The sequence below is a fragment of the Gallus gallus genome, chromosome 1 (genome assembly GCF_016699485.2).
Source record: "Gallus gallus isolate bGalGal1 chromosome 1, bGalGal1.mat.broiler.GRCg7b, whole genome shotgun sequence".
In the NCBI taxonomy this organism is placed as follows: Eukaryota; Metazoa; Chordata; class Aves; order Galliformes; family Phasianidae; genus Gallus; species Gallus gallus.
In genome coordinates this window covers 24,734,378-24,761,538 of record NC_052532.1, presented here as the reverse complement: position 1 = coordinate 24,761,538, position 27,161 = coordinate 24,734,378, and the positions used below count along the sequence as shown (strand labels likewise).

The window sequence follows — 27,161 nt, the reverse complement described above, 5'->3', positions numbered from 1 at the left end:
CAGTAGAGGCAGAACCTTCCCACCAATATTCCATTATGTGTTGTTGCCGTGTGACAGATGGCAGCAGAGGGGCAGTCTGACAGAATGGCATCTGATGCAGAAGTGCAGATGAAGCAGAGATGTGTGTGGAATTCCTCCATGCAGAAAAAATGGCACCCATTGACATTCACTGACTCTTGCTGAATGTTTATGGAGACCAAACAGCAGATGTGAGGACACTGAGGCGGTGAGTGGTGTGTTTCAGCAGTGGTGGTAGTGATGTGAAAGACGAGCCATGTTCTAGATGGCCACGCACAGCTGTCACACCACAAAATGAGCTCATCTGCACTAATCAGAAGACTATGACTAGGGAACTGCATACAGAGCTAAATATCAGCTTCAGAGCACTGGTGGCAATGTTGGAATATCACAAATTTTGAGTCAGGTGGCTCCTATGAATGCTCACACAGGAACAGAAGGAACACCGTATGAAAGTTTGTCATGGCCTACTGAATCAATATGAGGCTGAAGGTGACAGTTTCCTGGGTCACACTGTAAATGATGATGAGATGTGTTATCACCATTATGAGCTGGAGGCAAAATGTGAATTCCCCACTGAAGACAAAGTTCAAGACATAGCCCTCTGTGGATGAAGTTATGAGATAGGAAAGGGGTGATCCTTCTGGATTCCCTGGAACCCAGACAAATCATCAACTCTGACTGCTACTCATGATGCATCATGATGCTGACTAAGCTGAAGGCTCGAACTTCCAGAGACAGGGAGAGAAGAAAACTTATCCCAAGATAACGTCAGGCCCCATACCAGTTTGAAGACTGTGGAGCACGCTGTTAGTCTTGGCTGGACTGTCCTACAAAACCCACCACATGGTCCAGATTTCCTTCTGACTGCCATCTGTTTGGGCCGATGAAAGACGGACTGTAGGCAACATTTTTCAAGCAATGAGACTGTCACAACAATTGTGAAATTGTTGAGTGGGTCACCTCTGCTAGTGCAGATTTTTGAGTGTGGCTTGCAGCCTGTGGTGAAATTGCACAGCTAATGGTGGCGACTGTGTTGAAAAACAGTGTTCTGTAGCTGGGAATTTGCTCTATCAAATAGTGTTATTGTGCATCTGTTGTAGTTTCCATGGAAACAAATAGGAGGCATTAATTTTGGAGCAGCCTATGTATATATTCAAGAAAATCTAGTAAATGCTTCAGTAGTATGCTGGGTTTTGTGCCGTTCAGCATCATTACATTAGATTTGTTCCTGGCTTAATTTCACTTCCTGCATAAAATGACAGCAAGGATGTATTTGGACCAGCCCTACATACTTTTTTACAATAGGCAATGCACGTTCCAACAAATAACATTGTGTGTCTATTGGACTTCTTCACTCTGTTTACGCCATTGAAAGAAATTACTAACCATTTTTTAATTATTATAATTACAGCCTGAAAAGTTCTTTGTCTGTTCCATGCCATATATTACCCTGAGGTGAAAGGTAGAAGAGAACAGAAGGGGAACTCATTAAAAGTCTGATTAAAATTCCATGTTGACACACCTGCAAAGAAACGTATCAGATGAAATCCAACCACCATGTAAAGCAGTGGGAGTTCTGGAATTAATTTCATTAAGGCCAGGATTTTACATTGATGACAAAGGGGAGAGATTACTGGGCCCATTAATCACCTGGGGTTTATTTGGAAGAAGATGTGTAATCAGGAATCAGCAACGGCACCAACGACATTGCAGGCTGCAGGAGAAACGTGAAACAGTTGAGATCAGCTTAGATATTTAGGTATGCAACAACACAAATCTCAATGTCCAGGTGAAGATACAGGGTAACCACCCAAGGTACAGATGCATAATGAGACTCCTATGCGCAGAGTGAAATTGGAAGGGATCTGAGCAGGTCATCTCACTTAAGTGCCAGAAAAGCCCTTATGCCAGAATCCCACACCTCCTTTTGAAGTACTTCATGGCCTATAGGAAAATTATTACCTTCAGTTAATCCTGCTTTAAAAATGTTAGCACTATTTTTTGCATCCTTCTTTCTGCAAATGCCAGTTAGTAACAGGGACTTGTTTGTGAGGGAAGTAACTAGTTAACATCAGAATAATTTAGAAATCACCTGCAATAGCTTTTCCATACATAAAGGCCTCTTGATTTTAAGGTCAGAATCCTCTGAGCCAGGAAGTAAGTGCTATTATCAAATTAAAGAGTTGGGAGAATCTCCCATTTCCTGATGGACCAGGCAGTCAATTTCTAGTCTTTGAGCTGCTGGACTTTAATCTGTCACTGATCCAGGGCTGAACAGCATTGTTACTCTGTTCCTGAGGTCAGAGCAATTTACAGGGGAGGAAGAAGGAAACATTTCTCTGGCAAGGTTTTTATTTATTTATTTGTCTGGCAAAACCTGCGGGGCCTGAGACATCCAACAGGGAATGATCAGCAGTCAGAATCTCAGTGGAGGTGATCACAGTTGTACTGTATTGGACTTCATGTGAAATGTTAACTTCTAGAGAGCAGCTCAGCTTAGGTTATGTTGCCCTGGAAGTCTGGAGAGGCTGGTATCTGAGCCTGACTGTACGGCCCGGCACTTCTCTGTTCCCATGGGGGAATGATGCAGATTGCATATGCAGAGCTGGAATCGATCATTCTTATGCAGATAGCACAGCTGGAAACAGGAGTCCTGAGCTAGCTGGGGACAGACAAGATAAAAGGTGTTCTGACAGAGCCATAGGAAAGAGTTTATCTTTTTCCTCCATCTTTTTAATTCCGTATCCTCTCTGCCAATCTTTTAGTAGCAGAAGTTACGTTCTCTGACTGGGCAAAGATTTTGATTGCTTCCAGAATAACTCAAGCTTGTTTCTTTTACTGAAAAGTGCTAGGCATCTGCTTTCTGGTTTCAGAAATAGCAATGCCTTGAAAAATGCTTCAGATTTGTCTTCTGGTATTTTGTCTAAGGAAAGGTAGCAAGCCCTCCTTTGCCTGAGTCATGGTTCTGACTCTAATGTGGGATGTTCCTCAACAGGAAGCCCTGGAAGAGCACAGCTTTTTCCAGCAGCAGTGGTAGGCCATGTGGGACATGCTCATGCCCCTAGTAGGAGTGGAGCGGCCACGTGCAGGTGAATGTATGGTTCTGTGTGCCTTGAATTGCTGCAGTTGCTGTGCGTGGGAGCAGCTGTGCAGCAGTGCTGTGCTGCTGGGCGGGCAATGCTGGTGCCGGGAGCATCTGGCTGGCTTGGGGCTTCCAGCTGCATGCTGGACAACGCTTTCAGACATAGGGTCTGATTTTTGGGTGGTCCTGAGCAGAGGCAAGAGTTGGACCTGAGGTTCCTTGTGGGTCTCTTCCAACTCAGCAGATTCTATAATTCTATGGTTCTATGACTCACAGTGACGTCAGTGTTACTGAAATAGCTTAAGGACATAGGCTGGATAAGGCTTACAGGACGAGTTAATATTTCTTATGAGAGCAACTGTAAAATTAGATAAGCTAGACAGTGTTCGGGCACATGAGCACTTCTCCACATCTATACTTCCATGAATTATTGTGGTTTGCAGGGATCTGTGCCAAATGCAACTACTCAAAAGTCTCCTGGCCACCTCTGCCAGTGAGGCACAGGGATCTCTGCTGGTGCCCCTTTCTGTCTCACATATAAACAAAATAGTATTCTCTGTTTTCTTCACTGGCAAAACATTCATTTCTAGCACAGTCGTAAGTAACTTACATCCCAAGTAGTGGAACTTGGTTCCTAAACAGTTTGCAAGCCTGCATTCCTGTCATTCTCTGCTGGGAATTTTATCCAAGCCTTCTTTTTATGAAACTGCCTTCTCCGAGGTCTGAAGAATTCACATCTAGACTTTGATTTTTGCTTTTCCCACCCATAGAGGCAAGAGCATTTATCACCGTTATTATACAGGAAACTCTAACAATTAACATCTTGAATCGATTTTATATGAAAATATATTCTTTGCTTTTATAGCAATCCAGCAATTCAAATATTTGTTCTTGAGATCTTACAGCTTGAGATTGTTCTCTGAGGTAGAATGACGCTTTGTTTAATCACCATTTCTGATTATGTGAACAGGTGAAGAGATAATCCTGTGGGGGACTCTTTTTTGTTACTATTTTTTTACAACTTCTGTCTAACCGCTCTGTGCAGTATTGCATATTATGCCTCCATTTGGTCTGTAGCTTGAGTTCCTTGCATGTGGAAAATACATGTCGGATTCTCAAAAAACTTTGTTAACAGGACATTTTGAAGTTCCCAGACAAAGATTATACAGTGCTGGGGGAAGGTGGAATCATTCTGAGTGGAGGCCAGCGAGCACGAATCTCACTAGCGAGGTGAGCATTTTGCTGTCTATTTCTATGTTTTACATACAGGGGAAATGTTATGACTAAGCACATAAATACATGTGGGCTAAGTCCTAATATGTAGCTATACCCCAGGCAGGAGCTTCATTTTACTATCAGAAATCTTAGATTTGCTCTGCAATTTCATATGTGATGCATCTGCACATCTATTCATTGAATTTTAAAACATTGCTGCCAGATGCGTTCTACGGCTTGGCTGAAGATGAGTGTTCTCCTCCTGATGCAAGGTGCCACTGGGAGATTCAGAAATTCATGTGTAGTTCTCTGAGTATCAAAGAAACCCTTGCCATACAAGTACACATATAAAGTAGCATTCCGGGATCTTTGCCCGCTGTGACACTTACACAGAGCAGTCTATATACCAATTAATGACATAAACTCTGCCTGTAGATAACAAAACTGAAAAAAAACCAAAACTTGCCATGTTTCAGTAAGTGTTGTTACTGGTTTAGGAATTTTTGTATCATACAAAAAATAAGTGGAAAGTAATGGTTAGCTTGCACCAATGGCTAATGACCTAGCCCTGTCTGTTGGGCTTTCCAAAGTTAGGAGATAATTTTGAAGAAGAATAGCATGTTCTTTATTTAAATTAGCTGTATGTTTCAGCTGGATTGCTTAGCTATCATCAGAAATCCAGGAATGATAGCTGTAACGTGTAAACAGTCCTGTTGGTGTGCTGGCTTGCTCGGAAATGGTTGCTAGAAGTAAGATCTCATTATAGTGATCCACAGCGGCATCCCGTGAAGGATGTGCATGCCTGTTTGAGGCTAAAATAGGGAGGCTGATTCATTAAAATAGGGAGGCTTTCATTGGGGATATTTATAGTGCATTTCTAAGAGAGGAAAGGGATATGGCTATTTCTGTTTTACGCAGAAGGACAAGAGAGAAGTGGGCAAAGTTTCCAGAGAACACCAAAGAAAAAGGAAAAAAGAACCCTAACCAAAACCCACTTAGGTTTTCATCCAAACTTTACACAAAATATTTCACTGAGTAATCATATCTGTTGCTTTTCAGATGATCGCAGCTCCTTTACTGGGGTGTCATATAATGGGACTGATGTTTTTATTGCCAGCTGTATAATAATTATTTTATAAACAGTTACATGTTCAAAGGCAATAGTTTATCTGCTTTAAATTTTGACTGTGCTCTAATCTAAACTCAACATACATCAAGGTGTGCAGGTCCGTGGGTTGCAGATGAAGGTATGTGGAAGCCAGAGAAGAAAATGTAGGATTACAGCCCTGAGTCATACCTTCCATCACTGCAGATAACCTGGACATTATTTGCTTGGACTGGCTGCATGCATCTATCTGGTGTACTCCATGCAGTCGTATTAAATCAGAATCCCTTCTATAAGTGCCATCAGTGATCCTTCATGAGAAGCAGATGCAGCTTGCCGGAGTTCTATCTTTCTAACAGTACTGTCAGTGCTGCAGCTGCAACACGGCGTAAGAAAAGGCCCTGGAAGGAAACACGTTGTGTACACTGGCCTTGAGTTAGCTCACTGGCCTAGCACCCTGAAGGCAGTCATATACAGTACACATTACATATACAGTATACATTACATGGCAGTAAGTCCCCCATACAATACCATATATTATAGCCATAATCTGAATGCAACTGTTATTCCATCAAACAAACTGCAAATGTTTTACTGATGAAAATGCCAAGAACAGTGTGAGCTTTTGGTTGTTGTGCAGCCACTTCATCATAACGTATGGCCATTGAAATCAATTGTGACAGAGAATTTTTTGATAAAGCTGCTTGGTTTATTAACATAATATGCTGTTATTGAGGGTTATTTCTCCTGTTGGTTAAATATTTTCACATTGTTTAACACAATTGTTTTAAAATGCGATTAAGAAGTACTTTAAAAAGTACTGAAATGAAGTTTTCCAAATTTTCTTTACTAATTATACCCTGATTCATATCACATCATGATTTTCATACTGACAGAGGAAGGCAAAGGGCCTTTTTGAACTTCTGTTGAAATTGATCAAAAAAGCCTCTCTTAACCACCGGTTTAGGCATCACTGACCCACGTCCAGACATATGTAGCTTAAGAGCCTAATGCCACAAATGATTTTTCATATCCTGAACCCCAAATATTGTACAGTCCTGTTTAAGGTAATGCTTGCAAGCTCATAGCTTGCTAACACACTTGTCCTGGCTCACCATTTACCTCGAATTTCTTTTAAAACTAAGACCTTGCACCAAAGTCTTTTCAGGCACTTATTTACATATGTGTAATATCTCCTCAGGCATCAGAAGACATTACAGTAGATTCTAAATTCCAACTGAAATGTTCATTGTACACCCAGAGGGACTGTCAAATTCGGGCTTTAAAAAGATCTGTGGAGAAGCCTCTGTGAAAAGCAGCTCTGTTTCTTCCTTTGTACAGAAATTAATGAAAGATTTGTTTAGTACTTAATGTAGTCTGCAGCAAGGAAAGTCCCAATGGAGAAGTATCTTAGAAGTCGATTAAATGTTGAACTCTGCACTGATACTGTAGGAAAGTTTTTGAGTTAGAAATGTACAGGCAGTCATTTTAAATTATATTTATGAATTTGTAAGAGTTGTGAAAGTTAATTTCATTTCCATTTTCTCTGTTCAGAGCAGTGTACAAAGATGCTGATTTGTATCTCATGGATTCTCCTTTTGGATATTTAGACATTTTTACAGAAAAAGAAATATTTGAGAGGTACTGTATGTTTTGAAATGCTGTACTTAAGAATTTCATCAAATGACTTAATGTAAAACCGGTAACAGAAATCTCCCTCTAATTGGGATAGAATTTAAGAACAGTACAAAAATACAGGAATGATTAAAATAATACCTTTGGGGAATGTTATTTTATGGAATTTTTGTGAGTGAGCATTTTGTATTAGCATTTGGATGGCATACTGTGTGTAGCAAGCCTACTGAACCTTCTGTAAGCTATTAATCCCAGAGTCTAACACTTCATATCTGGTACATCTGTGTGCCAGAAGGGCTCTCAGTTTAAAAATTTTATCTACTTTGTCAGTATACATTTTGACTTTTTTTTTTTATAAGAAATTTTAATTGCTGAAAGAGTGGTCACCTGGAAGTGCCCACTGAACAAGAGATTGACAGAATGTTGGCCAAATGCGTAGACTTCTGACTTGTTCTGTTAGAGTAGCTCAAAACATTTGGGACGTGTAATGCATCCATGAAATTTGCATTTACCAAATATTTGAAGCTTTGAAACTGAGCTAATAAATCGAGGTAACTCTAAGATGAGAAGAAATATTTCATTTTCATGTTGAACTGCACCTTTTGGATTGATTTGAAAATGATTTATTTTTCCCCCTCCTTTGGCTTCTGCTCTAAAAATGCTCATCCTTCACACATTCCAGCCTTACCACTTCCTTGTAGTTTGAGGGAACACCCAAGACTGTTCATACTTGGAGGGAGGCAGGTATGGATTGAAAATGTAAGAGATAAAAGCAATGTCTAATTATGAAAATAAAAAAATCTAATTTTTAACTCTCATTTTTTATAGCTGTGTGTGCAAGTTGATGGCCAATAAAACTAGGATCTTAGTTACTTCAAAACTGGAACATTTGAAGATTGCTGACAAAATATTAATCTTACATGAGGGAAGCTGCTATTTCTATGGAACTTTTTCTGAACTTCAGGGTCAAAGGCCAGACTTCAGCTCAGAGCTGATGGGATTTGATTCTTTTGATCAATTCAGTGCAGAGAGAAGAAATTCAATTATAACTGAGACTCTGCGACGATTTTCCTTTGAAGGAGAAAGCATGGGATCACGAAATGAAATAAAGAAGCAATCTTTTAAACAAACGTCAGATTTTAATGACAAAAGGAAGAACTCCATAATTATTAACCCACTTAATGCAGGCAGGAAGTTATCGATAATGCAGAAGAATGGGACGCAGGTCAATGGACTGGAAGATGGCCACATTGACTCACCAGAAAGGAGGATCTCACTGGTACCTGACCTGGAACAGGGAGATGTGGGTCTACCTCGAAGTAACATGTTAAACTCTGACCATATGCTGCAATCTCGGAGGAGGCAATCTGTGTTAAGTCTGATGACAGGCACCTCTGTGAACCAGGGTCCACACGTCTCCAAAAAGGGAAGTACATCGTTTAGGAAGATGTCTGTGGTGCCTCAGACAAACCTGTCTTCCGAGATAGATATCTACACTAGGCGCTTGTCTCGAGACAGCATCTTGGACATAACTGATGAAATTAATGAAGAGGATTTGAAGGTGTGTGTTGATTTACTTGATCTTTTTCTGATATGTTGATAATTTTGAGCAGTATACTCCTATGCCCATTTCTACCTGACTCTATAATCTCTAATACAGTATTTCCCATGGAATATCTTTTTTTCAATATCTATGAATATTTTTTTGAACTCAAGTACTATCTTGAAATTCTTAAAAATATTTCTTGCTGTCAAACTGCCTAGCTCATGTTCTGGTATGAATAACGAACAGACAAGTAAGCTGGGTTTTACTCTGTTTTTATAGGTGTGCTGGAAATCATGCAATTAAGGTTGAGTTTTATGCCAACAACTGGAGAAAATTCCTTCCTTTCTCTTACAATTAACATTATGTGATGAAATACTTTTCTTTCCAAGGTTTCCCCTGCTCCCCCCATTTTTTAAAAAACTTGTTTTTCACAGGATAGGAAAATTTTCTATAGTAGTTTACTATGTGGAAAAAAATCTAGAAGAAACGTTGAAACTCATAGTTTGCTGAAGCACTGTCCATTTTTTCTTTTGCTTTATTGTTCTGAGAAGAATAAAAATCCCTTAAAATATCTATGATCTCACTTTAACAGCATATTAATAATCTACATTTCAATATACATTGAAAGAAAATTGCTGTTGATTAACTATTACTTGACTATTAGAAGTGCTGGACAAATCTTTGTTGTTTCTTTCAGTGTTATCTGAACATTTCAAATTACCTCTAAAGTGTTGTTGGAGCGAAGATAATTTGGTCACCCAGTATCTTCTTCACAAGCCCATTATCAGGCAGTTTGAATCATAGAATCATAGAATGATTTGGGTTGGAAAACTTAAAGATCATCTAGTTCATGCAGCTGGACCTTAAAGATCACTTAGTTCCAATTCCCATCCATGGATGCGGGGTTCCCCCACTTCCTACTAGACCTCGTTGCACAGGGCCCCATCCAACTTAGCCTTGAACACCTCCAGGGATAGGGCATCCACAGCTTCTCTGGGCAACCTGTTCCAGAGCCTCACCACTCTCACAGTGAAGAATTCCTTCCTAATGTCTAATCTAAATGTCTCATCTTTTAGTTTAAAGCTGCTCCCCCTTGTCCTATCACTACATTCCATGATAAAGAGTCGCTCCCCATCTTGCCTGTAGTCTCCCTTTAGGTACTGGAATGCCACTATAAGGTCCCCCTGGAACCTTCTCTCCCTTGGGCTAAGCAAACCCAACTCACTCAGCCTGTAGCGTGAATGCTACAGTTCAATTATTTGGAGTCAGTGGAAAGAATGACAGCTTTCATGTGAGTTAGCAGAATGAATGACAGCATTCGTGTGTCAGAAATTTTCACAAATAGGTACTATTGTCATTGTAACTATGGTCTTATCAATTCTTTGTCAGGAATGCTTTACTGATGATGCTGAAAGCATGGGTACTGTTACCACATGGAATACTTATTTCAGATACATTACCATCCACAAAAGCTTGATTTTTGTTCTAATTTTATGTGTGACTATCTTCTTACTTGAGGTAAGAAAATCTGTTCCCTGTGTCCTTTTCCTTCAAACAATGTTTCTTCAAATTACGTTGTTTGTGATAAAAGTATAACGCATCAAGACATTAGTTGATGCATGTACTGACCAGCAGAAACTGCTGTTAAAATGATATTTTTTGGATATAATTTCTCTGCTGTTTAGTTGAACATCGCTCACTGAAGATAATGATTACTACACAGCAAAAGAAGGCCCACCAACTCAGATTGTCTCTGTTATTTCCTTCTGTGTTGTAAATAAATTGTTGTCCTGAGCTTGTCTCTTCACAGGCGAATGAATTCCCATTGCCTATGGAAAGATACCTTTACAGAGCCTTGGGAATTTAACAAGTACACACACATCAGTCCTGGAGAATTGCTTTTAAAAATGAGTTATTAGCTTTTCTCTCAGTGAAAGAAGGAAGGGTAATAATGCAGAAAGCTGAGTGCCTCTGATGGCATGTACAGATGGGTGGGATTTTCCTACAGTGTGCAGAGAAGACTTTTTTTCCAAGTACAGTGGAAAACACTGTCAGAACATGTGCTGAAGAACTTCTGCCTGATCATATGCCTGATCACGCAAATCTAACTATTTTACCTATAATGGATGTTTACTGCTTTTTGTTTTTTCTCAGCTTAGGAGAGGCTTTTCACGTATCTACATAAACTTCTAGTATCCTCTTTTATGATTAATATCCTAAATCGAGAGTTTTTTTAAGGCATGAAACAAATTTCAGAGAAAAGGTTGTTACTAAGGGGGACTGTTTTGATATGTCAACTTACAAAATATAGCACCATTTTCCCTTGACGTTTTTCAGCACAAACCAAAAGAAGAATCCACTAGGAATATAGGATTACTTTTTAGCTGATTGTGCCAGTGAAGGGTTTTTAACAATTCTAAGTTGCCATTCGACCTGCTTTTAGTATCATCAAACCTGGAGAAGGACACGAGTGATAATATGCTGACTTTACAGTAATGTTGCGTTCTGGATGGCTAAATTAGTTCTTCTGGAACCGATGACTTTGTGTCTGGAGCTTGGGTCTTGTTTGAGATCCCACATTTTTAAACCACTTCCAGTAACAAGATTGAGCATTTTAATGTGTAGCTGCTCTTATTATGTAAGTTCTATCTTCATGGTGCGGAAAATGGCATTATAAGCATACAACAGCAAAGTTAAAAGTGATTTGTAGGAGAAAAGGAAATTTTAACTTTGAGGTGTATGCCTCTATATTCAGTGTACATTTCTAGTACTGATCGCAGGTTTTTGCTTTCTGAATTAGACTAAAATCTTTTTAAATAATTCAAAAGCCTCATCTTCTAACTGAGAACAAATCTGATGACAATGAATATATATCCATCAGAGTTAAACTCCCCAGTGTAACTATTGCTTAAATAAAATCCTACTGATAAATTAATGGGCTGGGAGATATTCAGATATAGCACAAACTATATAGCCTCTATTAAATCTCTGTGTATGAGATGAAATAGCATGCAAGTTGAGTATGTGGCCTGTGCTACCCTCTGGCCATAGGCGATGGAGAAAGTCTAGCGCTAAACACTGAAATATTGAACTGAGAGAGTAGTGACAAGTAAATTGCAAGTGGAATTTTAATAGCCTTCAGAACTGGATGGGACTATTGTGAAAATGCTAGATATGCTATTTTAGATTTAGAATGGATTACTTTATATTACAGATCCCAAGGTGGGTTCACAGAGAACACCATAAATAGGTCATCGGTTGTACATTCTTTCTAGACTTGAGTGTGTATTTGTGTGTGTGTAGCTCACTTGAGTGGCTCAAAACAAATTCCCTAGATGTAGGACCAGAGTTACTGAACTACAGGAAGAGCAGTTATGCATGGAAACATTTAGAAAAGTTTGGTATTCTCTTGCATTACCATCTCTCACTGTCTTCCCAGCAGAAATAAACGGTCCTCTCCTGGGAGGAATCAAGATCAGAACCGAATTCTCTTGAGAGACATAGAAATATTGTTGTGAAGGAAGCCTTATCCTTACAAATATTTAACTTTAAATTATCATGGCCCTTCTTTAGTTATTTAATGTAAGACCTGCAAAAATTTGTAGTTCCCGAGGATGGAGACTTTAATTATGTGTTGAGATGTTATCATAACATATTACTGAACCAATGCCATAAAAATATATGGGAAGAGGATCCCAGAAACAATGAGGGCTGCTCCAAAAGTAATGCCTCCTATTTTATTATGTTGGCCCACAGCATCAGAGACAGATGTTGGTAGTATGGCAGTAGAGGCTGAACCTTTCCACTAATATTCTGTTACATTTTGTTGCCATGTAACAGATGGCAGCAGAGGGGCAGTGTGACAAACGCTGTCTGACATGGAAGTGCATATGAAGCAGAGGTGTGTCATTGAATTCCTCCGTGCAGAAACATGACACCCACTGACATTCATTGACTCCTGCTGAATGTTTATGTGGATAAAACAGTGGATGTGAGCACAGTGAGATGGTGGGTGGTACATTTCAGCAGCAGTGACAGCAACAAAGACCCGCCACATTCTGTTTGACCATGCAGATTTTTACGAGCTCTTGTTCATTGCTGGTGAAAAGGCACAGCTAATGGTGGTGACTATATTGAAAAGTTGTGTTTTGTAGCTGAGAATTTGCTCTATCAAATGGTATAACTCTGCTCTATGTATTGTTGTAGTTTCCATGGAAATAAAATAGGAGGCATTATTTTCAGAGTGGCCTACGTACATTTAGATAGACAAAAAATCATAAGCAGAAAAAGAGACAGACTGAAATGTAGTAGCCTACATGAAGTTCTCCACTGACTCAGAGAACAGACAGCAAGATTTGTTATAGCGAAAGCTTCCACTGGGCACGATAAAGAGAGTTGAATTCCATATCTTAAAACATGTTAAAATAGATTATGTGGAGAAGTGTGTAAAACTAGCAGCCAAGAAAGATCAGACAAATAGTTATATCAAAGGTAGGTGTCACCTGGCAAGAACAGTAATGCAAGAGTAAAAATGTTAAAGGTTTTGAATTATTGCCTTTGAAGATATTGGGAAAGAGACCTGTTTTATTTTTTATTTTGTTTATTTTTTATTTTTTAAGAGCCATCTTAGCTTTTAAAACTTAAAATATGTTAAAGCACACATTGAATATTCCTTGTCATTCAGAGTGCATTAATAAGCCTTTGTTAATAGTTTGGTAAAAAATAATAAAAGAATATTTAGGAACTTGAGTGCCTGATGGTAATAAAAGTCTAAATGTAGCTTTGCCAGTGGGATGCACTAAATGGTTTCTGTGGAAGGAGAAGCTGATCTGACAAGGTTTTGCTTCAAGGAAGTTTGATTTCCATGCATTCACAATGCTCTCTCTCCAAACAATTATAAAACAAACAAACAAAAAAAGTAAACGAGAAGATCATAATGTGACAAGACAAAAAATTAACTGTTTTCTCTGGTCACAGGTGGCTGCTTCTCTTGTTCTGTTATTATTTCTTCAAAAGTAAGTAGTTTTGATTATTTATTGAAGGACTGAGGAATCCTTTACACTGATTTTTGCTATACATAATTAATATTAATATTAATATTAATAATTAATTCTGCTAGAAGTCCATATGGACAGGCACTAGCTTAAGTTCAATAAAATGATTCATAGATGGAGGTGGTACCTTGTACTGGTCCTTCTCTAAGTGCTAACAGTTCTATGGTTTGTGTGTTGTTACTGAATGCATAGCAGTGACAAAAGACATTTCCTCAGTCAGCTCACTGTAGAGATGTGTGGACTTATTTCTGAATATGTTGTGGTTCGCTGTTGTCTTTCAGTGGATGAGATATTTGCTTAGGAACATTTGAAGTGAACAGTTTCTATAAAACTCTCTATAATATCCTCTGCTCACCCAGAAACATTCCAAGAAGTTGCAGGGTCCAGCCAATGAGGGTTAAAGCATGCTGAGCAGCAGTATGGCTTTTCCTGGGTTACTGCTTTTGGTTCTTACTTTAGTCCTGTAGAACTAAGTCTGTATGTTCGAGCACAGGAAATATGGTAGTTAATGTGTGATTTGGGGGGAATTTTTATCTCCCCTTAGCCTAGGTTACTAAGGTTCTGGATTAAATTTTATCTTTGAAAAAACACTTAGTTGCACAACAACAACATATTTTAGAAATTACTACAAATGCTGATCGATGCGAGCATCTCCAAAGATATGTGAAGAGAAGAATATGGCATATATTGCCTTGGTCCCTGAACACACACAGAGTAACTTTGTCTTCCTGGTACTTGAGGTAGATCATGATTTATATGATGGAGTGGGTCCAGAGGAGGGCCACAAAGATGATCAGAGGGCTGAGGCACCTCTCCTGTGAGGAAAGGTTGAGGGAGTTGGGAGTGTTTAGCCTGGAGAAGAGAAGGCTCCGGGGAGACCTCACTGCGATCTTCCAATACTTGAAAGGAGCGTATAAGCAGGAGGGAGACTGACTTTCTATGCAGATAGATAGTGACAGGTCAAGGGGGAATGGCTTTAAACTGGAAGAGGGGAGGTTTAGGTTAGAAAGAAATTCTTCGTTCCGAGGGTGGTGAGGCACTGGAACAGGCTGCCCACAGAAGCTGTGGATGCCCCATCCCTGGAGGTGTGCAAGTACAGGATTGATGAGTTTCTGGGCAGTCTGATATAGTGGCTGGCAGCCCTGCTCATGGCAGGGGGGTTGGAAGTATATGATCTTTGAGGTCCCTTCCAACTCAAGCCATTATATGATTCTATGATTTTATTTTATAGGATAATTCATATAGGATAAGATACTTCATAGGATAATAACAATAAATGACAGTTAAACTATGTAACTAATCATTAACTTAGTTTTAAAAGAAATCAACATTGCAGTACTATTTACTTGGCAGAGAAATTAAAAAGAAACTTGCAATTTCTGACAATGCATTTATTTTTTATTTATATCACACAGTAGAGCGGCAAAAATAAATGCGACACAACCAGAAAACGCTACCAGCGACAACCCTCCAGTGATCATCACCGACACCAGCTCCTACTACATGATTTATATTTATGTGGGAATTGCAGATACCCTGCTTGCCATGGGAATTTTCAGAGGCTTGCCCCTTGTGCATACACTGATAACAGTATCTAAAACTCTTCATCAAAAGATGGTGCATGCAGTTCTTTATGCACCGATGTCAACGTTCAACTCTTTGAAAGCAGGTAACTTGGATGGAGACTGATTGACTCATGTATAGGTTTTATTTTAATTAAACAGTTTTTATTCTGCTAAAGGATACTGCTGCTTTCCATTTAAATTGTCAATCAAGCTGCATGATAAAAGTTTGCTGCATAAAGTGATTTGTGAATCTTCTAATGGTTGCACTTACTTTAAGTATGACATATTTCAGTTGTCAGTTCTGATTCTGAAATAACACCCTCTAAGTTGGCATCGAATGAGAAAATTCATTGTTAGAAGTTTGAGGCAATAAAACCAGAAGAGGTTCTAATGAATAGCCTTTGTCTAAAACTGTAATAGAAAAGATATAGTCTAAAGATATGTGGTGAGTGACAAGGGATCAGATATGGATGATAAATAGTGCTTTATTTCATGAGCAGTCCCACTAAAATGGCATAAAACATCAGTTGGTGTGAACAATGGTATTCATATTCAAATTTGGCTCAGAAGTTGATACAGTGTTCGTTACATAACTGGTGCAACAAGTTCTGTTTGCTGCTGAACGTGAAATTCCTTTCCCATACCCTACTTAACTGGTACACACTGGAGCACAGAAATGGCAATGTAACATAGGATCTTCCTTCATTTTCCCATTATATTCCTAGTTCTGTTGTTATTTTGTGGTTAACACAGTATTTCTGCTCAGAAGCTGAGAAACTGGTATACAAACCAGTAAAAACACTGACGTACAAATGATCTGTGTATCAGCAAAGCCCGATGCATAAAGTGTACAGACTTTATGGCAAGTGTCCGTGTTTCTGTCCTGCTTTACATGTTAGTTTGTTTCAACTGTGTTTTTTTTTTTTCTCTAGAGTTTTTATGCAATTCCAAGACCTGAAACAGAAATTGTAGAATCAAATTTATTCGTGATGTAACTCCATTAAGCTGTAATGGAATTGCTTGTACCAGAATAAATCTCATACTTACCTTTAGTATTTTGTATTTAGAAAAAAAAGAAAAAAAAACTTTTTGTTGTTGTTGTTGTTGTTGTTCTGTTTGTTTTGTAAAAGTAATACATGTAGGATTTTGTGAGGAGGGTGTTAAAATGTTTATTTATGTATTTATCCTTAATCCATAGGTGGTATACTCAACAGATTCTCTAAAGATACAGCGATACTGGATGATTTACTTCCACTGACAGTATTTGATCTCATTCAGGTTTGTAGAATAGAATTTCTCAATTTTGATGTCTTTTGTAAAGTTTCAGTTGTACATCAAGGAAAATAAATTATATAATGAGAAGAACTAATAGGAATTAAATCCCAACATTCTCTTTCTTTCAGTCTGTCTGTCTGTTTACATAGTGCTTATCTTGTAAGTCAACTTCACTGCTTCTGTTTTTGAGTTCTTGCCCATAGGTCTACCTTCATTCTTTGCGCAAACTACTTTCAAGTACTTGGGCACAGAAACATTTTTGCCCTGCAGTCCCCTTCAGTACAAGTCCTCATTCACCTTCAAAGATGTAAAAGACATTCCTTGGTTCCTTTCAGTTATTTTGGACCAAGAAGAATATAGTCTGTGAGGCCCTTGTTAACTACTTGTTACGAAAGACAGTGTTTGGGGTTAGGAATTCTTTGGAGGAATTTTATGCCCTGAGAGTTGTAGAAATGCAGTTTTAATATATTTTTAATGGCAATGTTTTGTGCCATTGTAGCTGCTGGGAAACTCCACGCATTGCCAGATCTCGATGAGCTTTGAATAACCTCCAATTCATTCACATTGAAGAGAACACTGAAGAAATACAGAGACAGAGACAATTCCAGTGCTTCTTAGAGGGGCTGCCTTTCCTTGTTCCTCACCTCACCTATTCTGAGACACTGTGACTCTATACGGATCCCAGCTCACTTCAGTAGTGTCCCAGCCCTACTGTTGGCACACCCCATCTGTGAACTCACTCTGATTTGCAGTTCTTACAAACATGATGATCTGGTTAAAACCAAGTCCCCTTTCCTATCTTTTTGTTAGTAATTGGTAACTTCGCCTCTTGACCTTAGGGAGGCAAGTGCAGCTCCACCTTAAGAAGTTCAAGAAAGTAACAGCATTACTTTGTGCACTGCTGAAGTCATGAATCTTTGCTGAATGAGTAAACATGGATATTAAACCATTCGCTGAATTGCTGATGTCATCTTCAGCGTGAATAGTATTCACTACTGTCTTTTTGGGTGGTTTTTTTTTTTGTTTGTTTCTGACATTTTGTATCTGCCATGGAGGAGTTATTCCAAGCTGAATTTTGTTAGTCCATCAAACCCTATGGCAAACTCTACACAAGAAACCGACTAGTTTTTCATATTTCAAGGTTAAAAAAAATAGTCTCTACATGTAGCTTTTCTGATGCCTTTCAGAAGCTAACCTGTAATGCCTATTGGTACACCTGTTTCTCCTGAGTGTCAGGTGTAGAGGCTCCTGGACATGCATGACGAGTTGCCCTGTCTTTCCAGTTTTTTTCCAGAGAAGCTCATTAAATCTACCAGTGTCCTGAACACTTTTTGCCAGCCGTTTCCTCAGAAGACATTTCTGTTCACCCTCTGCAGCTTTTGAATTGTTTGGGAGTTTCTGACTTCCATGGGCAGCAATGTCAGATTTGTCTGAAAGATGGACAGAAATTATGACTCTGTATGCTGGTTATCACAGAGTCACAGGATGGTTTAATTTAGAATAGATCTGTGGACTTAGTCCATAGAGTACAGTCAAACACTAGGATCTCTTCAAGCCTTCTGTTCAAAGCAGGGTCATCTACAGCCAGATTGGATTTTGGATACCCTCAAAGGTGGAGACTCCACACGTTCTTTGAGCAACATGTTCCAGTGTTTGACTGTCCCCACAGTGAAAAAGGTCTTTCTCATGTTTAAATGGAATTTTGTCTATTTCAACTTGTGCCCATTGCCTCTTGTGTTTTCACTGCTTGACAATTAGAAGAGTCTGACCACCTTCCCAACTCAACTTCAGACACCTATACCCAATTGTGCAAAAAGGAAGAAGACCTAGTAAATTTTACATCAATGGCAAGAGATAGTGTCTGTGGTGTTTTCTCTGGCAGCCATCTGCCAGAGTATGAATTACAGCCAGTTAATGACTGCAGTGGCATTAAACAAGTTGAAATGCCTATGTCAACAGCAGCATCATCATTTTTTGAAATCCTTTGCATGAGAAGCTGCTAGCATATATTGCTAGTCCCTGAGGCTTAACATTGTCTCACTCATAAGATCATAGTGAACCCGCTAGATATTTATACCTATGGTCTTAACCACATTTTCTCAAAATAATGAACCGCTATTGGTTAACTGAATTGGCTGTTGCAGTCATCACCACTTTGAACCCTGGATGAAGTCTCTGCCACTTGTTGTGTTCTCTAAAAATGGAGACATATGGGAAGCACTGGAGTAAATCTCTGGGTCTGGCCTCCATCCCAGCCCTAAATGCTCATCATCTGAAGTTGCTGCAGCACAGTCCTGTGGCTTTTAATTGATCTTCATTAACTCTCTGCTGGAATTCCCTGAGCATATACCAATGTAGCCAGCTTGTGTGTTGATTTTCATTACTGACATTTGGGAGAAAGTCAGAAAGAAAGAGAAAATTATTGTCTGTTTGTCTTTACACTTGTTTTGTTTTTTGAACCTGTGAGAGGACACTAATTTTTATATTCAGCTTTTTAGTGAAATAGGTGTTGGAGCTGCATTAGAACTATACGGTATGATCAAGGTCTTTGCAAAATTTAAGTAAATGCTGGAAATGGGAATTAGAACAGCCACTGTGTTACTCTATGATCTGAAGTAACCTAGGATCTGCATAATTTGGTAGATGTCATTTGAATAACTCATTTTCTTAATAGTAAAATGTAGAAAAGGTATTAAATTCCGCAGTTCGAAATAATGAATAAACACAAATTCATTCTTGTGTTTCTACAGACCAGTGCTATACAGCCTATACAAGCACAACCCATGTGTGTCAGCATTCTTTTAGTAGGAAAGGGTAAAGTAGCGAAAGAAATCTTTAACTAGTCCATCTGTTAATTTTTGTTCATAAACTTTGATACTGCCATTGCACTGATTGTATTTCTGATGAAAACATAGGGTAGGAAGCCTGTGTTGAACACTAAATGCTAGTCTGACTGTGGAAGACACCAGACTTGGAATACTGGAAATCCAAATCATTCCTTGAAACCACATAGATTTAATAGCTAACACACCAACTGCAAGTATCTCCTTAATGTGAAATTAGCTCTGTTTTCCAGCTATTCCTTTCTTGAGATAATGGCCATAAACTGGAACACAGGAGGTTCTGTCTGAGCAACAGGAAGCACTTCTGTGCTGTGCGGTTGGCTGAGAACTGACACAGGTTGCCCAGAGCCTAAAGAGTTTCCTCCTTAGAGATCTTCAAAAGCTGTCTGGAGTGGTCCTGGGCACCTTGCTCTGGATGTCCCTGCTTGGGCAGGGGTTGGACCATATGGACCCAGAGTTCCCTGCCAATCTCAGCCATCCTGTGATTCTGTGTGCTGGTCAGTTACAGTGATGTTTCAATGTGATCATCATTTTGTTGAAATTGTACATTTGTAGTTGCCTTCTGCTGATAAATTTACAAGTTGAAGTAGTTAAGTGTGAAAGGTAACACCTTGATATGAAGTAGAGCTTTGCTATTCTGCATACATGGATGTATTTGTGTTTCATCGATTCAGGTATGGGACAGAAACAGCCCAAGTGCTTAAGGTGCTTCTAGAGTAAAGATTGACTTGACTTAAATAAATCTGACTGGAGATATGGAGGATGAGGTCTCAGGAGAATGGCAGTAGTCTCTGGTAGATTAATTAGATTAACTTGAATGATTTTTCCCTTTTGAGCCATCTGTCACCTTAAAACATCTTTTTTTTAAAAAAAAAAAACTTCCTGAAACTAACTTTTCGTAAGTCCTTTCACAACTCATCTTCTGTCTTCTGATCAAGATGACCAGAATCACTAGTTTCATATGTAGGTTACAGTCCCTTGCACAATTTATGATGTACCATTTCCCATTCTTTTTGACCCTTGGAAAAATGGATTGGCCCAGAATCTGCAGGAGAGTGGCACCCAACTTGTGACAGCCTAGCACACCTAGCCCAGGCAGGACAGGGTCAGCATCAGTAGGTTTGAAAGATGACTGCAGGTACAGCAAGTATCATTCTTACAGTTTGAACTGAAGAGTGAGTGCACAGCTACTGTTTTTGTGTGTATGTGTTTGGCTTCATAATTTAGAAGTTTGCAATACCATCTCTACTACAGAAAACATTTCTGCCATGTATTAGGAAAGGTAGGCATTCCTATAGGTTGTGGATCTGGTCTCAGTTATTCATGATCTTTTCATGAAGCCTTGTTCTCAGCTGCAAGTACTACTTAAGTTAGTGCTTTATGGTTATCAAAACAATACGTAGTTGCCGTGGGAAGGAAATTCATCACCAATCTCTAGTCTATAAAATGACAAGTTTACTATATCAATAGTATTTTTCTTTCATTCTACAGTTAATACTGATTGTGATTGGCGCTATAACAGTAGTCTCAATATTACAACCCTACATCTTCCTGGCATCAGTGCCTGTGATAGCAGCCTTTATTGTGTTAAGGGCATACTTCCTCCACACTTCTCAGCAGCTGAAACAACTGGAATCTGAAGGTATGAGCAACAAAATTGGTAGACTACTAAATCCACCACAAATCAATTGAGAAGTGATTCACCCTGTCACCTCTTCTTTGCCTTTTCTCTTGTAAGATGCCCTTGTCTCTGGGAGTAGAACACTTATCTCCTTAAAAGCACTGCTGTTCCTGATGCAGCCAGTACTGAGTGCTCTACTGCCAAAGAACAATGGAGAAGACCTATTTAAACCTGGGCTTTAACACCACTGCAGCTGAAAACAAATAAAGTCCTGAAATACAATTTTCTTCAAAGTAAACTTAACTTGAAAAATTGTGATCAGATTTAGTGTGTGCCTCACAAGTTTGTTTCTTTATTAGAAAACCTTAGAATCTCCATACATTTCTTTTATGAGTGCAAATAATTCTTTTTTTTCTGAATAAGTTATTTGACCAAATTTCTTCCTCTCCCCTATTATCAGACTAGCATATTCCCAATAAAATGGAAAAACTGATTCTGAAGTGTGGGTTTGCAGATCAGGACTGTGGTTCAGCTTTACAAAAAATTGCCAGGATCTGACAATCCTCAGTCCGTTGTGAATCATCTTGCCTTTTACTCATGCATAACATGAAATTTGCTCAGATATAAATCTAAATTTGTTTCATATTTAGAGGGGTTTAGCACTGGCACTCCACTTTTTGTGTAATGCAAGGTCTCCTTAAAATTAGCACCATGACAAGAGAGTGGAATCCAGAGCATTTAAGTACTCTATCTGTGCTAAAAAAACCCACCCAAACTTACGTGATGGAGTTGTCAGAATTGTAGGAATTAATTTTGGCTGGAGAGGAGCCTTCTTTCTGTTGTGACATCTTATCGCTGACCAGGTGTTTCTCCAAGCAATATGCTGACTTTGAGGAATTAATGTGGTCACTAGCTGGCAAGACACTGAATGGAACTTCAACCCATTCATGCAAACACTGTTGTGTATCCTCTGCTAGGATTACTTCAACCATGTATGCCAACAACATAGATAAATTAAACCAATGACAGTAGTTACACTGCTAGGAGTCAGAGCACATGGCTGTGGATTTGTGTTATATCAGAAGTATTTTCTTATGAGTGTTTATGATGTTTGTAATTTAAACACTTTACAGCTCGGAGTCCAATATTCACACATCTTGTTACAAGCCTAAAAGGACTGTGGACGCTGAGAGCTTTTGGGCGGCAGCCGTATTTTGAAACCCTATTTCACAAGGCTCTGAACCTACACACGGCAAACTGGTTCCTCTACCTGTCAACTCTGCGCTGGTTTCAGATGAGGATAGAAATGATTTTTGTTGTCTTTTTCAGTGCAGTGGCATTCATTTCTATCATAACCACAGGTACAGTAACTTTACTGGAATACTGAAATGCAAGTTTTGCCTCTATTTAACAGCTCATCTGTGGACACTTCTGTTGAAAATAAACCATTGCACAGTTCAGCATACATTGCAGTCACTGATTTAAGTATGTCAGAGAGTCGAAATTGTGTTTTACTTAAAATAGAAGTTATACCACAGTTGTTTGCTGTTATAGAAGGCTCACTGAGGGGGTTAGTTTGCAAATAATATCTGAGGGGCCACAACTTTCTTTTCTTGATCCTATCTGCTGTAGAAGTAATCTGGTGGCTTCTAAAGCATATAAACATAACCATGTGAATGTACTGAAAAGCTTGGATGGTGATTATTATCTATATAGCTTGAAGTTTATCAGTAAATTAAGGTTAATATTCCTCTCATTTTACAAATGGCTGAGTAAAGATGGAAAGATTTAATGATCTCTTACAGCCGCATCAGTAGTGGAAGAACTCATTCAGTTTTCTAATTCCCATGTGCTGACCCATTTCCTGATGTGAATTTTTTCAAATGCCATTAAAAATCACCTCCAAAATGCCTCACTACTCCTAGTAAACATAGTACACAAAGGAGAAACACGATATACCTTACAGTTCTACCTGGATGCTGGGCCAGGCGTAGCCAGTCTTTGACAAGCAGAGTAGGAGCTGAAAGTTCCCAATGAAAACTGAATAATTCAGCTTTGTGGAAAAATGCTGCAAGTTTAGCTACAAATAACTTTTAAAAGAGTTTTTAATTCAGTGTGCTCTCATTTACATTTTTTTAATTTCCATTCCCAGGCATTATACTCCCTCTCTCCAGTTTTACATTGAACTTTTTGTTCAGGATCAGTGTTATGACAGCTGATGAGCAAGAATTCAGTGACTTTGAGAATGAAGTTTTTTATTCTAGCAGTATCTGAGTTTCACTTGATCGTATTTTACAGTTGATCATACTATGCTTGATCATACGTACAGTACCAGATCTGGAGGTTGGTGGCCCTGGCTGTGTCAGGGGGGTTGGAGCTTGATGATCCTTGGGGTCCCTTCCAACCCAAGCCATTCTATGATTCTATGATTTTGTGATACCAAGATAGAATTGCAAAAGCACGATCGGGTTTTTAGTGAATTCATTGACAGAACCAGGAGTTTAATTGAGGACTAAACTGTCAATCCTCTTGTATAACCAAAAAATCCATGCTTTTTTTCCATGAAATAAAAGAGAGAATTTGAATCTATATTTTAAGATGTTATATGGATCTTATATGCAATGTATGGAATATATATTCATTTTCTGATCTCTGTTGGCCTTTTGTTTTCATATACATTAAATTTGTTTTTCCCTCTGCAGGTGATGGACCAGGTAGAGTTGGCATTATTCTTACTTTAGCCATGAACATCATGGGAACCTTGCAGTGGGCAGTAAACTCAAGCATAGATGTGGACAGCTTGGTAAGCATAAAGTGTGCTCTGCTGTGGTTTGTTTGTTTTGAGGAGCTGCTTTACTTTGTTGATTATGGGTGTTCACTGAGTTATTATCAGACCTGTATATCAATCAAAAGTGAAAAAAAATCCCCTTACCCCTTTCACAGCAACCTACTGGCTTTGGGACAGCATCAACTGAGTTTTTTCATGATCAGTTCTCTTGGATGAGAAAAGGGATTCTCCTGAGGATTCAGATTGCATAGCAGTTATGGGAAAACTTCTGAAAGACTTGGAGTTGCTTTTTTATGGTCATATACCTAATCAAACCTTGGTCCACTTAAGGGCTTTGCACAGGAAGTTTCAATGGATGAGGCTGAGCTCCTTTCATGCAAAATCAGAAGCGATTTAAAAGTCTTTCCTAGGCTTAACTGGTAGTCTTTTTCTGGTTTTGTTTAGAATAACTCATGAAATAAGGCTTCGGAGTTGGACTTGTTGATCTTGTTGATTAATTTGTGTAGTTAGTTCAATAATTAAGATTGACTTTAAGCTTTAGCAGAGAACATTTCACGGGATTATCTCATCACCTATTTGTTGAGATGTGAGAAGCAGAAAGGAAACTCATAAAAGAATACATTTGTTATGGTGGTTTTCATCATACTTGAGCTTAAATGTATAAAACTTTGCTATGTTATTTTAAATGTGATAGTCAATTCTCTCTTACAAGTAAGGCATTCTAGGATTTATTTTTCTTGTGGCAAAATTCATTTAAACCCTAATTACATCTACTGAAAAAAAATATGTGATAAAAAATCCCTTGCATCCAGTCATGCCCTCTCTGAATCCTGAAGTATCTTCTCGAGCCAAGCATTTAAGCACTGGAAAACAAATAATTTTCACAGGCGACAATTAGATCCTGATTAGCTGAAATGAATTGTTTAAAAAAAAATGGAGCTGATTTATTTTTTAAATCAGTGATTCAACCACCCTCATCCTGAAGGAAATCCTTAAGAGCCCCAAAACTGGGAATTAACCACTCGCAACATCTAATCTCTTGTTGACACATACAATTGGTGATAGTCCAGAAAGCTGACTGCCATTCAGGGACACATTTTTTCCCTATCCACCAATTGTTTTATGATGATTCTTTCTTCAGTTGTTAGTACAGGCTGTCTTGAAGGGCAAGCAGTTTGTGCAAGGGCTTGTTTGCCAAAACTGCAAGACGAGCCAAAATGCAGTTCTGTGACTGATAGAAAGTAAAACGTGCTATTGGTAAGGCATGGCGCTGAACAGTTAATGAACTCTCTTGTATAAGCTCAATTTTAGCCCTACATGGGATAATGTGGTCACTGAAATATCACAGTCTGTGTGAGAATCATGTTCACTCATACTGCCTAATGCAAATTCAAGATGCTTCACATGAGCACAGATCTTGCTATAGGATTGAGAGGGTGCTGGACACACTAACGTTTTAATAAAGAACTTCCCCTTTTCAAAAATACATTGATGCTAAAATGTCATCTATTAATAGTAACTAGGAAGTAACTCCATTTCCCCTGAAAAAGAACACTGCAAATTGCCTTACATGCTTTCTCTATATTAAGACAAACTAGTATATTGGAGCACTGGTTCTATTAATGATCGTCTTATAAAGGTGCATCCGTTTATAGATAGATACTGTGGTCTTGTTTTGGTATTGCATTGCTGCCCACCCCCATCCCATGGATGTTTAAGTATCCCAGTTGCCAAGCTCATAGATATTGCTGGCAGAACGGTTTCCTGACATTGAAAAGCTGCTTCTGTGCACAAACAAATAAGAATAGCTTCATGGTTTCAAGGCAATAAAACGGCTTCACTGGGTAATTCAGATATATTATTTCCTACCCTTTGTCCACATTTGACACTTCCCTCTTTGAAGATCTTTACAGTTATTTGGTTAAGGATGTCCTGAGAAGGCTTGCATGTGTGTCTGGCTTAGTGTTCTATTTTGGTTATATTTCTTTCAAGGGGTACTCTGAGCTCCCAGTTGGATCAGATTGGTGAGAACTGACACATCTCTGCGTGTCTCCAGTTACCAATAAGCACACACTGCTCTGAGTGAGATCACTTATGCCCTTCTGTGATCAGCTGTGACATCTGTGCTTACAAGGCAGCACGCAAGTGTGCTTGAGTGTACACAGTTACAGGTGGTGCTCTTTGGTTGTCAGATATGTTGGTGTCTTCTGCAAGTGATTGAAACTCTCTGCTAAAGGCACAGCTGCTGCAGTTAGTATGTAACACTAAACTTGTGCTGAATTCTTTAACAAGATATGTGAGATAGGAAACATGAGTGAAATAGGTGCAAGCAAAAGGACAGGAAGAAGGAAAATAGGGAAACGGGATCATGTGACAAAGAAAAAAATGCACCAGGAGAAATACTGACCAAACAGATAAGTAGGTGGCTAATTTGACTTTATTCCATATAGCTGACTTCTTGAGCTTCTACAATGCTGGCATATGTTTTCAAGCAATCTGAGAATCTAGGTTGGATTTTTGTTTTTACATACGCAGGTATTCTCATCTTTGGAGGGACTTCTGTTCATCTTTATTTGGCTCCAACTGAAAAATCTCCATTGTCTTTTAATACCCCATAATGGTTTTGGCACTGCATTTTCTGCAGTCCTGATACTTTATCTGCTCTGGTGTTTCTTTTTTTCTTTTTTAACACATGTGGTCACTCTGACTGCTACCCATTGTTTCATTTAAAGCTAGCAGCTAGGCTAGATTTATCTCCTCACTTTGATCATTTCTGCTAATACCCCTTTAGCTTGTTTTCAGTCTTCTTCTTAGCCCTCCAGACAGTCTTGCAATATTTTTAATTTTTTCCTCCATAAGGAAATAAAACAATAAGTTTTCCAGTATGTGTTGCCTTTGCAGATAAGCATTGGCTAGTCCCAGTGGAATGTTTTGATGCTTTACAAACCTTCTCCTTCACTGATGTGTATCCTGCAATAGCAGTGCTAAAACTGGGAAGGACAATTCCTTTCATCAGGGAGCAAGAAATTGTCATGCTTTCATTATTGCCAAGATTACTTATGTAAGGAGATCAAAAAGAATTCCCCAAAGAGATATTAAAAACGTACTTGCTACACTACATTGTCCTCCACCCTGTACATCACTGGTGCTGAGGAATTAAAATAGTACACGGTAAAGAAGAAGACCAAATTAAAAAACAGGATAGTGAAAAATAATGGCTGTTTTATGGCTGGTTTTCATACTTTCATTTTTCTGTGCTAGTTCTCTCTTCACCAGTTCAGTTGGTAATTTTTAACTGGAAAATGATATTAGCATGGTATTCAGAAAACCTGAGAACTGTTATTTAGTCTGGTAAAACTTTAGTAGTTTCTTGACTGTATAATCTGCATCAAAATAGCAGTCCTCAGAACG

At 38.8% G+C, this 27,161-nt stretch overlaps 1 protein-coding gene and 1 long non-coding RNA gene across 5 annotated transcripts in view; one reads left to right on the top strand and one right to left on the bottom strand.

Annotated features, from left to right (window-relative positions):
* Window positions 1-27,161, top strand: part of CFTR (cystic fibrosis transmembrane conductance regulator) — an 84,025-nt gene that overhangs the window by 37,784 nt on the left and 19,080 nt on the right. For 2 of the 4 annotated variants that reach the window (XM_015275972.4, XM_040703808.2), the window contains exons 12-21: window positions 4,239-4,333; window positions 6,978-7,064; window positions 7,887-8,619; window positions 9,994-10,122; window positions 13,582-13,619; window positions 15,074-15,327; window positions 16,422-16,501; window positions 20,833-20,983; window positions 22,096-22,323; window positions 23,665-23,765. In XM_015275972.4, coding sequence (XP_015131458.2) covers window positions 4,239-4,333; window positions 6,978-7,064; window positions 7,887-8,619; window positions 9,994-10,122; window positions 13,582-13,619; window positions 15,074-15,327; window positions 16,422-16,501; window positions 20,833-20,983; window positions 22,096-22,323; window positions 23,665-23,765 — 1,896 coding nt within the window. The remainder of the gene's footprint in view (window positions 1-4,238; window positions 4,334-6,977; window positions 7,065-7,886; window positions 8,620-9,993; window positions 10,123-13,581; window positions 13,620-15,073; window positions 15,328-16,421; window positions 16,502-20,832; window positions 20,984-22,095; window positions 22,324-23,664; window positions 23,766-27,161) is intronic. The other 2 variants (NM_001105666.2, XM_040700270.2) reach the window with 2 other exon arrangements.
* LOC121107644 lies at window positions 2,356-3,356 on the bottom strand. Its single transcript, XR_005841927.2, has 2 exons — window positions 3,313-3,356; window positions 2,356-2,683 (listed from the first exon to the last, which is right to left on the bottom strand). It is a non-coding gene; the product is annotated as an uncharacterized LOC121107644 (long non-coding RNA).